At 42.3% G+C, this 15,949-nt stretch overlaps 1 protein-coding gene across 1 annotated transcript in view; it reads right to left on the bottom strand.

Annotated features, from left to right (window-relative positions):
* The window catches only part of ADAMTS18 (ADAM metallopeptidase with thrombospondin type 1 motif 18), a 209,733-nt gene that overhangs the window by 104,171 nt on the left and 89,613 nt on the right, over nt 1-15,949 (bottom strand). Inside the window, exon 4 of the mRNA XM_029610622.1 lies at nt 7,882-8,161. Within this exon, the coding sequence (XP_029466482.1) occupies nt 7,882-8,161 (280 nt within the window). The remainder of the gene's footprint in view (nt 1-7,881; nt 8,162-15,949) is intronic.

The following is a 15,949-nucleotide window of genomic DNA, read 5'->3' as shown; positions in this document are numbered from 1 at the left end:
GTTTGTCTTGTGGCTTGGCTTTTGAGAGGTGGCATTTGAGGAACAGGGGATACCCGGACGCAGTGATCACTACCCTTCTCCAAGCAAGATGGAAGTCAGCCTCCTTATCGTATGTTTGAGTCTGGAAAGTCTTTGAGTCATGGTGTGTGGCTAAGGGAGTGTAGGCCTTACGGACTTCGCTGTAACATATATTGTCATCCCTTCAGGCGAGGTTAGTCAAAGACCTCGTCTTCAACTCTCTTAGAGTTCATGTGGCAGTCTTGGCTTGCATGACAGGGAAGGTGGAAGGGTATCGGTTGTCATCCTGACATGATCAGATTTATTCGAGGAATCAAGAATTTGTGTTCTCCCATGAGCAGAGTTTGTCCTCATTGGAATCTTAATCTCGATCTTCAGGGTCTGTGTGAAGCTCTGTTCAAACCTATCTGCAGAGCGATCCTTAAGGATTTGACTCCAAAGGTCGTTTTCTTGGTAGCCATTTACTCTGTGAGGAGAATTTTGGAATTGCAGGCTCTGTCGTGTCGAGATCCCTTTCTTCACATCCCAGACATAGGTGTGTGTTTTGTGGACAGTGCCATCTTTTCTCTCAAAGGTGATATCCACCTTCCATATTAATCAGACGGTGGAGTTGCTGGCTTTTCTGGACTTAGGTGCTTCTGAGGCTAATGCATGAGAGCTTCTGCTGCTAGACATCTGTATAGCTTTGCTGCACTATCTCAAAATTACAAATAATTTTAGAAGATCTGATGATTTTTTCATTTTGTGGAGGGGCCCAAAAAATGGTTCTCAGGCCTCCAAAACTACCATTGCAAAGTGGCTTAAGGAAGCTATTGGATTGGCTTACATCCTCAAGGGTATGCCAGTTCCGGAAGGTTTGAGGGGCCCATTCTACTCGCTGTTGGGCAACCTCTTGGGTGGAAGCTCAGTTGGTTTCTCCACAAGAAATTTGTAGAGTAGTGACTTGGAAGTCTGCATATTTTTGCAAGACAATATCGGCAGGATGTGGGGGATCATGAGTCTCAGTCATTTGGAGAAGGTGTTTTGCAAGTGGGATTCTCCAGGTCCCACCCTCTTTAGGGAGCTCTGGTACATCCCAGGAGTCTGGACTGATCCGGGTACGTCCAGGGAAAGGAAAATTTGTTCTTACCTGCTGATTTTCATTCCAGTAGTATCACAGATCAGTCCAGAACCCACCCGATTTATGGTTATAGAGTCATTTGCTCAGCTGTTGCATATTTCAGATAGAGATGTGCTTCGTTTTTTTCTACCGGGTCGTTTTTCGGTTCGAATACTTCGTGGTATAATTCGGGTCTTCTCGTTTCGTTTTCGGGTCGTTTGCCCGAAAACGAAACGAGAAACCCGAAACCGGACCAAAAAACGAATCGGTAACGAAGCGAAAAAAAAAAACCACCCCAAGCATTTAAAAACAATTTTAAGCATTTTCGTACATATATAACAACCCCCCCCATCCCGATCCCTCCCCAAGACTTACGAAGATCCCTGGTGGTCCAGCGGAGTCCCGGCTTCCATTTGCCATGCCCTCCGTGCCCTAGTTCGTGCCAGTGCAAGCCGCGCGCCAAAATGGTGCCGAATAGCCCGAACGACCATGTCACAGGGGCTTTCGGCGCTATTGGTCAGCCCCTGTCACATGGCCATCGGCGCCATCTTGTGCTCCTATCATGTGACAGGAGCTGACCAATGGCGCCGAAAGCCTCTGTGACATAGTATGGGCAAAGGCTATCGGCGCCATTTTGGTTATTTATTTATTTATTTATTTAGAGGTTTCTTATATACCGAGGCACGTTTGCAAAACATCACCTCGGTTCACAATGTAACATAAATTAGCAACAGGCTTTACAATAATAACATTAACAGGTAGGGATTAACAAGGGCAGGGGAGAATAATACGAGAAATATATACAAATGTACAAGTTGATATTAACAAGTAGGTTAAATAAGCAATAAGGATGATAGGGGGGGAAGAAGAGGAGGAGGGAACCTAGAGTAAAGAAGGGGGGGAAGGAGAGGGTAGGGGTGTAGAGTGGGCGAGGGTCAGAAGGGTGGGGAGAGGGTCAGATGGGGTAGGGAGAGAAAAAAGAAGGTGAGAGGGTCAAATGAGCGGTCGGTTGGTGGTCAAATGGACGGTCATGTCGAATCTATGTGGGGAGTCAGTTTATTAGTCAGGATACGCTAGTTTGAACAGCCATGTTTTAAGATTGTGCTTAAATGTTTTGTGGCAAGGTTCCTGGCGTAGTTGGGAAGGCATTTTATTCCAGTGGGAGGTTCCTGATATGATAAAGGATCGCTCTCTAAAGGTGATATGTTTCAAGCACTTAGGAGAGGGTATTTGGAGTTTGGCTAGGTGATGTGTTCTTGTGGGTCTTGTCGGAGTGTGAAGCAGGAGATGTTCTGGGAACCATTGCATGTCCTGATTATGAATTGCTTTGTGTATTAGCGTGAGTACTTTATATATTATCCTGGAGGTTACAGGGAGCCAATGTAAAGATTGAAGGACTGGTGTGATGTGGTCATGACGGTGTGTGTTGGTAAGGATGCGTGCCGCAGCATTTTGTAATAACTGTAGAGGTTGTAGGGTACTTTTTGGTAAGCCAAGGAGGATAGCGTTACAATAATCAAGTTTGGACAGGATCATAGCTTGCAGAACTGTGCGGAAGTCGGAGGTATGAAGAAGAGGTTTGATTCTCTTCAGTGTGTGGAGTTTGAAGAATCCGCTTTTTATAGTGGCTGAAATGAATTTTTTAAGGTTAAATTGGTCATCTATTATAATGCCAAGGTTGCGGACTTGTAGTGTAGGAGGGCGATCAGGTAGTTGGGATGTGGGGGAGAGATAGCGTGAGGGGTTGTTAGGAGGGGAGAGAAGGAGTAGCTCTGTTTTGTTAGTATTGAGTGCAAGGAAGTTATCGGAGAGCAATTTATTTATCTCAGATAGCACAGAGTTCCAGATCTTCATTGCGTTTGTAATGGAATCCTTAATAGGGATGAGTATCTGCACGTCGTCTGCATATATAAAGTGCTGGATACCCAGTTTAGAGAGGAGATGGCAGAGGGGGATGAGGTATATATTAAAGAGAGTAGAAGAGAGGGATGAACCCTGTGGTACTCCTTGAGATAGTTTTACGGGGTTGGACTTGTTGCAACCAATTTTTACACTGTAGCTTCTGTCACTAAGGTATGATTGGAACCATAGTAGGGCTGAGCCAGCAATGCCAATTTCCATGAGGCGTTTGATTAGTGTGAGGTGGTTGACAGTGTCAAACGCCGCAGAGATATCTAATAGTGCGAGTATGTGTGATTGTCCGTTGTCCATGGCTTTCAGTATGGATTCTGAGAGGGTGATGAGAAGAGTTTCCGTACTATGGTGTTTGCGAAAACCATATTGGGATGTGGAGAGTATGTTGTGTTCATCAATGTATTCTGTGAGTTGTTTGTTGATAATCTTTTCCAGTATTTTGGAGAGGAATGGGAGGTTTGATACTGGGCGATAGTTGGCTAGTTCATTGGGGTCCAAATTAGGTTTTTTGAGGGTGGGTTTGATAATGGCATGCTTGAGTTGCTTTGGGACTTGGCCTAGGGTGATGGATTTGTTCAGTATGTTTGCGATGTGTTTGGCTGTAGTAGACGGGCTTGTGAGTAGTATTTTGGTGGGTAGGTTGTCTGAGGGGTGATAGGCAGGTTTGATTCTTTTGTGTAGTTTCAATTTCTAGTGCAGATGTGTTTTCGAAGTTCCATAGGGAGGAATTAGGGTTTTTTGTGTGTGGGAGTGAGTGTGTGGTTTGGATGATGCCGTTTATAGAGGTGATTTTAGGTGTAGGTGAGTTTGAGGGACCAGGATGAGCTGTGAAGCGTGCCATAATGGTTTCCACTTTGGAAAGGAAATAAGATGCTAGATTCTCACATTTTGTTTCATTCTCATTGCCGGGATTGCATCTGTCTTGAGAAATGATGAGGCTGTTTACATATTGGAAGAGAGCTTGTGGGTTGAACTGGAATTGGTGGATTTTTTTGATTTACTGGCAGCCGAAAACGAAATCGCTTTCGGACCCTTGCTGGACCCCCAGGGATTATTGGCAAGCCTTGGGGGGGTCAGGAGCCCCCTCCTGACCCCCCCAAGGCTTGCTGGGGGGGGTCCAGCAAGGGTCCGAAAGCGATTTCGTTTTCGGCTGCCAGTAACCAAAATGGCGCCGATAGCCTTTGCCCATACTATGTCACAGAGGCTTTCGGCGCCATTGGTCAGCTCCTGTCACATGATAGGAGCACAAGATGGCGCCGATGGCCATGTGACAGGGGCTGACCAATAGCGCCGAAAGCCCCTGTGACATGGTCGTTCGGGCTATTCGGCACCATTTTGGCGCGCGGCTTGCACTGGCACGAACTAGGGCACGGAGGGCATGGCAAATGGAAGCCGGGACTCCGCTGGACCACCAGGGATCTTCGTAAGTCTTGGGGAGGGATCGGGGGGTGGTGTATTATAATTAATTTAAATTTAGGGTGGTTTTTAATAAAAAAAAATAATTTTTGCCCCTCTCCCCAGGCAAACCCGAAAACGAATTTTCCCCCGAATTGCGGGGAAAATTTCGTTTCCGGTTTTGGGGGCTCCGAAATAACGGCGTTTATGTCGTGTTTCGGATACTCCGAAACAGAAACGAATTAGGAAATTTCGTTAAATTTCCTAAATAGGGCGAAAAACGAACCACATCTCTAATTTCAGATAGCAGAAATTTTATCTACCAAGTTTATTTTTTACCAGTTTTTATCGTAAGGTTTAGATTTTGCTTTATTTTAGATTTTTAATTCTGCTTTTTGCACTTTTTTTTCAGCACTTCAAAGCAGATTACATTCAGGTACTGAAGGAATTTCCCTGTCCCCAGAGGGTTTACAATCTAAGGCCAGGATTCATCATTCCATACAGAATGATGAATGCTGTGCTACAGGGGAGCGGGGGGACGAAGCAGGGGGTGGTTGGACGATAGCCTGCAGCCGCCCACACCACAGCGATGCTGTTTGGCCTGCCATGGTGCAGCCATGCTGCATACTATCGCAGGCATAGCACCACCGTAAAAGGTGGTGATATTTCCCGCACTACTGGCGGCGATAATATTCTATTTCCCTAATCCCCTCTCTAACTCCTCTCCTCTACCTAATTTCAATGCTACCACTGCAATAAGGCCATTATCACGTGTGTTAGGGCACGCGATAATGGCCTTTTGTGGGTTAGAAAATAACCCCGTAAGTTTGTATCTAAAGTAACAGAGAGTAAAGTGACTTGCCCAAGGTCACAAGGAGCAACAGTGGGACTTGAACCCTAGTCTCCTGCTTTATAACCCACTGCTCTAACCACTAGGCTACACCAAGGATTTTTTAGGGGTTCTGAGCACTGTTTTTTGCATTTAGCCTGGGTACAGGTCAATATTGAGGAACTGCAGGTGGCATCAGTGTATATGCAGCAGTGTTAGTTTTACATTCTCTGTCTCCATCTGCTGGCATGGATGAATAAACCCAGCAGTCTGGACTGATTCGTGGTACAACAGGAATGAAAATTAACAGATAAGACTAATTTTCCTTTCCTGCAAGTTGAGGATGGCGAAAAAAAAATCCACAAAAAAATCTGCAAGCAAGAACATCAGCAAAAAGTACATATTTTTGGAATTATTTATCCAACTATTTTCAGACAATCTAGCCACTTTGAGAGTTAGGTGGTCAGATCTGCTTATTTAAAAGTAAGCAGGGGTGAGCCTGGTGGCACATGTGTCAAGTGGAAGGTCCCTCCCTGGTTTGATCTCCGAGTTGGTTCTCACACTCCCACACAATTATTTTCTTTGAAAATCTTCCTTTATTTTAACTCCTGCATGCTTCAAATATCTGGTGAATGATTATTTGTTTTTTTTGTCAAATATCTCCTGAATAATTGCTTTCCCTAGAGTTGCATTTCTGATTTTTTCCACTATTCAGCCTGTAGAAGCCAAAAAGAATTTGGATAAATCATGCCCTATAAGAAGAATGGGAACCCCTGCTAACCAGTTAATCCAGCAAAACCAGCTACTGTATTCCCAACCAGCTAGGCAGGTTGAATCAGTATAATTCTGAATTATATTCTTTTCCCACTGTGTTCCAGTAGACGTTTGGTGTAGAACAAGCAGCACTATTACGGCTCTGCATGTATGGAGGGAATAGAGATAATAAAGATATTGGGGTAATATGCACAGAATATTAGCTGGGATATGTTAAGACTACTACTGAAATTTAGGGATAACTAGACCAGAAAAGACAACTTTGCAGCAGTGAGAATCAGGTGTGGGCAGTTCCTGAAAATGAGGAAGATGCTGAAGAGGGGAACTCCTTTCAAGATATTTGAAAATGCATCAAATGGATAATATTTTAAAGAATCAATCTCAGTCATTCAGGTTAGAAATATTTATAAGTACGTTTAGAGACGCTCTCGTGTTTCTTGTTTTCTCCCTATCTTGTTTTCTTACTCTCAGGGAGAAAACAAGAAACACGAGAGCGTCTCTAAACGTACTTATAAATATTTCTAATCTAAATGACTGAGATTGATTCTTTAAAATATTATCCATTTGATTTCCCCCCTCAGTTTTTTCATTCTTTTCCCAATATCCATTGCTTCACTGAAGAAGCTCTCAACTGTGGGAGCGGCGGGGTTTCCTTCCCTTCCATGCCTTCCTTCCCTCATCTACCCTTAGGGCACAGTTTAACCGAGGAAATGTTGGCACAAATGTAATTGATGAGTCTTTGGAATGTAAGACATCTCAAAGCCCAGTCAGCTCAGCTTTCAAAGTTAAATAAATATGGAAACTGACTATATGTGAAACCAGTAATTCTTTGTTTCTGCTGGGGGGCTCCAGAAGGCATCACAGTAGAATAAGAATGAGTATCATTTGTTCACCTTAAGCATCAAAACATGACGGTTCATTTTAATATGCTGAGCCTACCTCGAGGGATAAGGTTGCAAAACAAGGGACCTCAAGGCTGCAAAAACTTTTTTAAGTGACTTGTTTAAATGAACCTTAGATTTTTCCTTCCACTAAAGCAAGGAACATGGAAAGGGACGTGAAGTTTTGGCAGCACTGCTCTCATGTGACATTTGATTGTGATGGGATTGCCATCTGTTAGTTGGTAGTATGACGATGATTTAGTTTCTATGTAGGTGATGTATTTTCTGATGTTTTAATTATTATGCATTGCAGTTAATGTTATTTGCTATTTCTTGCCTAAAGCATTTGTTTGTTATGTGGGTTATAAGTTTAACAATTAAATAAATAAAATAATTTTGTGCTGGTTTTCATGCATAAGGAAATATAATGTTCTCAGTTAATTACATTTGAGTCAATACTCGTTGCACAAATTCATATGTCTAAGAAATGAATTCCATCTTTAATTTAAAAAAAAGGAATTTTACATCAAAGAATCTCAGTTGCTGGTAATTTCACAGTATTAAAATGAAATGTATAATAACTGCACCCCTCTGCGCTCTCTTTAAATCCAAGTCTTGTGATTTTTCCTATTGTATTTAGGTGTTCCTACAAGTGCAAATAGAAGCCATAAAGAAAAGCAGAGCAGACCATTATCAACTCACACAGGTCAATTAAGCTGTCGATAAGTCCTATTGTAAAGTAAATATTGACCCGACTTTCTTATGATAGCAGCAGTGGCACATTCCAATCAATTGGCTCCAGCTTCTATGATCCAGCCCATTTTATGAAGACAAGCTGTGTTTCAAGCACCAATGAATGACTTTGGCAGCAGTGGCTATAAACACACCACCAGTTTGGAAGGCAGAGTTAAACTGCACGGTCTAGATTCTACTGCATAGTATCAAGCAAAAGAGAAAGTTTCCTTACATACATTTCTTGCGCCGTCCACAAAAATGCTGCTTGTGAAACCTTGTTAGGTCACGATTCTCCCAATAGTGCTGATTGTGGCGCGTGTGAGTTCGGTAAAGGCCACTAGACAAATTGTTGTTATTGTAATCGGTTTCCTGGTGATGTATTTTTGGTTCTGCTGTTCGTTTGTATAGTACATGAGGGTGATGTCCAGCAGGCGATGAGTAATTGTGCTCTTCTGCCAAGTGCGGAGGTAATGGTGAAATAAAGAATTCATTGTCTTGTGTCCTTATCAAACCTGACTGGAAAAAAAACAGAGTGGATGTAACATTGTAACATAGTACATGATGGCAGATAAGGACCAATTGATTCACCCAGCAGGCTTGATTGTTTGCCTCAACTGTTCATGCTAAGAGAGTATATCCCAACTTTGAATCATACAAGCTTGACCGCCTGCTGGATATCACTATATTTATCACTCCTTGGTCCTCTCCTATTCTGGGTAGATGCCATACAACTTCCCATACTGAAACCAGGTCCCCTGCCCTTCCCACCACCTCACTGGGTGTTTCAATTTTTAAATGTCAGTGGGGCTGGTTGGGTGTTTCATTTCCAAAATAAAAGGAAGTAAAAAACAACCATTTTAGTGGTGGGGGGGGGGGGGGGGGCGGCGTCTTTCATTTTCTAATAAAATATGTTTGTTTTGTTTTTTTAATTGATTTTTTTCATTTCATTAGAAAACAAATGCATGTCCCCATTTCTTATCACTATCCTCTATATCTATGCCAAGCTTTTATTCCATCTCAGTAGTAGTAGGCCATTGCAGGCATCTATTACCCACTCGGTAAATAAGTATTTCCTCTGAGCTGTCTTCCCTTCAGCTTCGGAGCATGGCCACTAGTCCTTGAATTTATTTTTCTATGGAAAATTGCACCTGCCCCTGTAGAAGTCCGCCAAAAATTTGAAAGTTCTCATCATATCCTTCCTTTTTCTTCTTATAATTCATTATTATAGGACTGTCATCAGATCTACAAAGCCAAAAAGTGGCTTTGCAAATCTAGGCCTAAGTTAGATAAGTAGCTTCAACCCGGAAAGCCCCCATCCCAACCCACACTTGTCTTTCTAACTCTTTAGCTAAATAAAAAGCCTGCTATGAGGCAACCACTCATCATGGCCAAATATTCATAAAGTGAGAACTTATCCAGTTAAGGGTCACTAAATATTGACCTCATAGTGTTTATGGTGCAGATTTAATACCATTTCATACACGGGACTGTTTCAACTCTGTCTTAGAGATGCATGCAGCCCCAAATTTGGACATCAAACTTCAAATCAGGTCCAGCAATGACTTGTATAACTTCCTATTTTTTTCTGTTGGTTTATGCATCCTCTCTTATTACTCTGGGCCTCATAAGCGTTTTTCCCATAGACACAGAATGAGAGGAAGTCCTCAGTAAATCAGGCCCACTGTTTGATATCTTGAGATCATGAGATAAGATCATCCTCACTCCTGATTGGCGTACAGCAGGACCTCATCCCCTCTATCTTGTACTATTCTCTTGGTTTCTTGTGCTCCAAATACATTACATTTTTTTGCATTAAGTTTTAGTTGCCAAACTCCTGACCATTTGACTACTGCTCAAACTTCCTTGGATCATTCTTTTTCTGTATCTGTATGTGTTCATCCCTTGATATAGAGATCTTGCATCATGTTACCTATTGCTGGATTTCAAAGGAGAAAGATTAATATTACGGTTAATAACTCACACTCCCTAGCTATTTTATTGGAGGCATTCTTTTAAACTACACTTTCAGTGCTTATTTTTCCAAAAGCTCAAACCACACTCAGTTGCATATTTATTTTGATCATTTACATGCTTTCAAGATAGGGGACAGGGGGATGTGAGTTTAGAACCTAGATTTATAGCAAAAAAAATAAAAAAGTGTGGAAATGACCGAGATCTGCCCAAAAAGTCACCAATTACTTGAGCTTGTCTCCCTTTCTTTAGAAGAAAGCCTTCTCCTGCTGCTACCACATAGTTTAAGACAAATGGAAAACAGCAGCATTCACAACTGTGCTATGCGTTGTGTACTCATGGGGCCGATGCAATACAGTGCGCTTAGCCCGGTGCACTGTATAACCCGCAGTTGGACATGGGTTGTATAGGCACTAACTAATCCCCTTATGCAATAAAGGGATTAGAACCTCTGCAACGCACGTCCAACACAGAGTGAAACTAATAGCGCTCATCACATGCAAATGCATGTGAATGAGGCTATTAGCTATTCACTCCCAATGCAAAAAATAAATGTGCATCTAGGATGCACATTTTCCTGAACCCCTGCTACATGCATGGGTTAGGAAAATGGATGCTGATAAATTCAGCATCCATTCTCCGAACCTGACTATGGCCACCAGAAGGAGTGAATAAATCAATATTAAAGTTTTGGGCACTTAATATTAATTTATTCACTCCTTCACTTATTGCCCTTTGGTCCTTTTCACTGACATTTGTCAGTGAAAAGGACCAATCCCCTTTCAGGACAGCCTTCTGAAAGGTGATTGGTCCTTTCACTGACATGTGACAGTAAAGGGACCAATTGGAAATAAGTGAAGGAGTGAATAAATTAATATTATGTGTCCAACGCTTTAATATTGATTTTATACACTCCTTCTGGTGCCCATAGTCAGGTTCAGAGAATGGACCCTGAATTTATCAGCATCCAATTTCCAACCCCTGCATGTACGCTGGTTAGGAAAATAGGACACTGACAAATTCAGCTTCCACTTTCTTAACCGGCGGACAGCCACCAACAGCAGACCTCTCTCCGGCTTGCGCTGGCATGCAATCGCCCCTAGCTCCTCCTTGACAGCATGAGCCCTAATTTAAATATTGCATTGCGCCCCCAGGAGAAGTGCCTGGGAGCACGTTATGAAAGCCAATGCTGAACACACAGTGCCCGCTTTCAGCGCAACTTTTTTCAAATGGCCCCTACATTGCATAAAGCATGTTAGATGTTTTAAGTGTGTAGTGTGTTAGAAAAAACTCCAGATGAATGCTGTTCTCTCTAGGCAGCATCACCTCCTTTTCATGACAAAGTGCGCATGCTAGAAGAAATTTTGCTGTATGTGACATAAGGCAGTACCCAAAAACAATCTTTCATAATTTTGCATTAACTGGACATTTATCCGATTTTGTTCCTACTGAAGGACAACAGCATGGGAAGTCTGTTTGTTATTTCCCATAGTAAAGGGATCTCACATCTGAAATTATTCTAAGAGGACTCATTTCATAAATAATTCAAAGCATATGGAATAAAGGGTTTCCTTCTTTTTTTTTTTTTTTTTTGCTGTAAGATGCTGCCCTTTAAGTGCGCTGAGTTTTTGTTTCAAATGTCACTTTTATAATTAAACATCAGAAGGGTGAATTCAGACTCCCAGTAAATTTGTGATGAGTTAAATAAATTCTGATCTGTCTCATGCTAGAAGGCTAGAGTCATTTTACTTGTGGTTTTTGACATATTGAAAACCGATTGGTGAGGAATCTACAAAGACAATGTTTCATACACAGATAAATGAAGAAATTGTGATTATAACCTCAAATGACATGTCATTCCTTTGTGCCAGTAGTTCAGGAATTCATTATGTGCCACTAAAATTGCCTCTGCATTGAGCCATGATCGCCCCTTCTCAAAACCGATGTAGCAGACAAGGAACAGAAGAGGAGAATGGAACAGCTCCCGTATCTTACGCAGGTGAGAGCTCTTCAGCTTGCAAAAGAGACAGCTGAACTGGGACATGATAGAAAGTTTATGAAATCTTGAGGGGGGTAGAACAGGTAAAGAAACAACGGTTATTTACCCTTTCAAAAAATATCAGAACAAGAGGAAACTCCATGACCCTAACAACCAGCAGATTTAAAACAACTCGTAGAAAGTATTTTTTCACTCAGCACCGTAGAATCAAGCTGTAGAATCTGTTGCCAGAGGACATGATCAAGGCAACTAGCACAGCGGGGTTTAAAAGAGATTTGAATAAATTCTTGGAGGAAAAGTCTGTAACACATTAGTCAGGTAGACGAAAGAAAGCTATTGCTATCCCTGGGAGTGAATAGAAGGAATTAGATCTACTTTACGGGATCTGCCAGGTACTTGTGACCTGAACTGGCCAATGTTAGAGACAGGATGCTGGGCTCAATGGACCTTGGTCTGACCCAGCATGGCAATTCTTAGATTCTTATGCACTGATTTTGAAAAAAATAAAATAGTTCAATGCAAAATACATTATTTGGCGAGTGTTACGGCTGTCTAAGATATTATCCTCCCCAGCTTGAAGCAAAGTCTGTACATGTATCTGCAGACATTGCCCCTTTGCCTGTCGAAAGTTATCTCTGGGTGCAAAGTGCCCATGGCCCTTTCTGTCTGAGTGATATTGTAAAGGAAAATGCAGTCCACATGCATTATCATCCTCCCCCTGACTGAACACACCTTCAGGCATGCCTCCTTGCAGTCCAGCTAAAAGCATGCATGCTACAAAGACTAGGGATGTGAATCGTGTCCTCGATCGTCTTAACGATCGATTTCGGCTGGGAGGGGGAGGGAATCGTATTGTTGCCGTTTGGGGGGGTAAAATATCGTGAAAAATCGTTAAAAATCGTTAAAAATCGAAAAATCGAAAAATCGAAAAACCGGCACATTAAAACCCCCTAAAACCCACCCCCGACCCTTTAAATTAAATCCCCCACCCTCCCGAACCCCCCCCCAAATAACTTAAATAACCTGCGGGTCCAGCGGCGGTCCGGAACGGCAGCGGTCCGGAACGGGCTCCTGCTCTGAATCTTGTCGTCTTCAGCCGGCGCCATTTTCCAAAATGGCGCCGAAAAATGGCGGCGGCCATAGATGAAAAAGATTGGACGGCAGGAGGTCCTTCCGGACCCCCGCTGGACTTTTGGCAAGTCTCGTGGGGGTCAGGAGGCCCCCCACAAGCTGGCCAAAAGTTCCTGGAGGTCCAGCGGGGGTCAGGGAGCGATTGCCCGCCGCGAATCGTTTTCGTACGGAAAATGGCGCCGGCCATACGCGTATGGCCGGCGCCATTTTCTGTACGGAAAATGGCGCCGGCAGGAGATCGACTGCAGGAGGTCGTTCAGCGAGGCGCCGGAACCCTCGCTGAACGACCTCCTGCAGTCGATCTCCTGCCGGCGCCATTTTCCGTACGAAAACGATTCGCGGCGGGAAATCGCTCCCTGACCCCCGCTGGACCTCCAGGAACTTTTGGCCAGCTTGTGGGGGGCCTCCTGACCCCCACGAGACTTGCCAAAAGGCCAGCGGGGGTCCGGAAGGACCTCCTGCCGTCCAATCTTTTTCGTCTATGGCCGCTGCCATTTTTCGGCGCCATTTTGGAAAATGGCGCCGGCTGAAGACGACAAGATTCAGAGCAGGAGCCCGTTCCGGACCGCTGCCGTTCCGGACCGCCGCTGGACCCGCAGGTTATTTAAGTTATTTGGGGGGGGTTCGGGAGGGTGGGGGATTTAATTTAAAGGGTTGGGGGTGGGTTTTAGGGGGTTTTAGTGTGCCGGCTCACGATTCTAACGATTTATAACGATAAATCGTTAGAATCTGTATTGTATTGTGTTCCATAACGGTTTAAGACGATATTAAAATTATCGGACGATAATTTTAATCGTCCTAAAACGATTCACATCCCTAACAAAGACACATGCCTGTAGGCCAACTAAGACAGGCCAATTTTCAGGCAGTGAATTATCAGGTAAATCATTATTTATTTGGGTTAATGGCTTTCCACTCACAAAAGTTTTGTTTTTAATTCAGTAACTATATTTGCATCATCTAAATAGTTTCTGCCATGCAGCCAACTCTAAGGTTTTTTTTGGGTTTTTTTAATCTTTAATTAGGCTATGCTAGATTTCTATACCGCCTTCCTTAGAAACAATCCAACCAAAATTGGTTCACAAAACAAGAAAAATAACATAAGTAGTAATACATCATAAAAATGCAGTGGAATTCAACCACAATCTCTGTTTAAAAGCAATAGATTTACGACTACATTAGATCAGACTGGTCTCCCATACAAACAATACCAAATAAAACCTAGAATATATCACTGTCATACATGCTGTAAATGTATGTTAGATGGTCTTTCTCAGGTTAGTGTTACCAAATGGGTTTGTTCTGCAGTCAAAGACAGCACTAAATCTTATTGTTAAGCCAGGGTGTGTTGGATATGATCTCAGTCTCTGAAATTTACTGCTAGTGCTCTTCTCAATTTAACTGTGCCAAAGAATGCTTCCCTATGGAGTTTGTGAGATATAAACTATTCTAGCACCATATCAGTGTGGTTCGATCAAGCTGGTAGCACCTAAGACAATTCGTACTCTCTCTGTATCTTTCACGTCTCAGACTGCTTCTCCTGCTGCTCTTCTGTCCCGCCATATGTAGTACAGAACAGACATTGTTGATACTGAAACTTCTATTGGCTATGTCTCTCTTTTTCGCACATTGTGCATCCATTCAGGAAACAGCAAGATGAATGGAAATATCCAAGACAGAACTGATTGGAGCTTATGAAAGAACAGTCTGTTTAAGAATGATCCTTGCAGAGAAAACATAGCATTAATATTTTACTTGGCGAGTGTTACGGCTGTCTAAGATATTATCTGTTTTGGATATTCCACGAAGGCCGACACATCTGAAAACCATCTCTAGGCAAACAGGAGGTGGTGGGAAGTTTTTCACTGAAAAATGAAAGCGTCAGTTATTTCCTCGATAATGGAGATGGCATATCCTATTAAAGAGAAGGGGAATGCACTTTCCAAAATTGTTTCCAATATTGAGGCAAGTTAATGTAGAGTACTGTTGTCCAGTGCATCTCATCATGTTATGACCTGATAGTAGTATACTTATATCATTCATCTATACTTTTCTCCTGTTCACTAATTATGGGGAAATCTCTCAGGAAGTAAGGCATTTAAATTAGAAATGTTGGGGCCAATTTTCAAAGGGTTTAGCTCCTATCTTTTGGAGTTAAGCTCCTAAATTGGCACTTTTGACATTTTACTGTGGCTGGGTTTCTAAAGTTAGGGACCTAGTTTAAATAGGATTCTAAATTTAGGATCCTAAAAAGTGGGCAATTATTTGGGTGGTTAGAGGAGGAAAAAGGCCCTTAACATGGATTTTCAGAGCTAGGCACCTAATTTAGGAACCTATATCTAGGCAAATAAACATGTCCTAAATTTTAGGCTCCTAAATTTATGTGAATTTTCAGCTGAAAATAGGAGCCTAATTTAAGCACCTAATTTAGAGGCCTAAATTTAGGAACTCAGCTTTTATTGAATATCTCCCCAGTATAGATCATAACATTAATTTTTTCCATCTTGGATATTTACCATTTGTCATACCCCTTACATTAATGATTTCTAGCAGTAGGTTCCTCTTTGGTACAGAAAAAGTCATTGTTTTATTAGAATCAATTTCATGGGTTTCCATGGTATTAAAAAAAAAGAGAATAAAAAGAATTAGGAATGCATGATAATCAGGAAACTATTTGAACCCTAGAGCCTATTTTTGAAAGTTTTTCTCTCATTTGGGTCCTTCCAAATTGAGGTTTCATGCCTATATAGTTCTCCAAATAAAGAATGTGCATAGCAATGCAGAAAGATTGTGTTTCCCTTGCACAGTATGAATGGTGTGAATGGTATTTGCAAGTGGAGGCATCTTCTGTCACTCAAATATAATTTATAGACTGCAGCTCTACTCCATTTTTCAGGGCATAAATTCCATATATCACATTAAAAAAAAACCCAGCAAACTTAGGCTTTGCATTGCAAGGTTGTGTTTGATTACTTGCCTTTCCAAACCCAAGCTGAGTTATAAATCAGGTGCAATTGGTATTTTCCTGCCCCAGAGAGCTTACAATCTAAGATCCTGGTTTACTAAGGTTTTTCTCCCATTCTGTGTTTATGGGGAAAACGATTAGGAAGTAAGGCCCTGGTTGTACCTGAAGCGATGGAGGGTTAAGTGACTTGCACAAGGCCAAAAGCATGACCAGTGGAAGAAGCAGCAAGATTTGAACT

Source organism: Rhinatrema bivittatum, chromosome 7 (assembly GCF_901001135.1).
Source record: "Rhinatrema bivittatum chromosome 7, aRhiBiv1.1, whole genome shotgun sequence".
Lineage (NCBI taxonomy): Eukaryota > Metazoa > Chordata > Amphibia > Gymnophiona > Rhinatrematidae > Rhinatrema > Rhinatrema bivittatum.
Note: the sequence above shows the minus strand (reverse complement) of the source record. Positions and strands in the feature narration are given on the sequence as shown.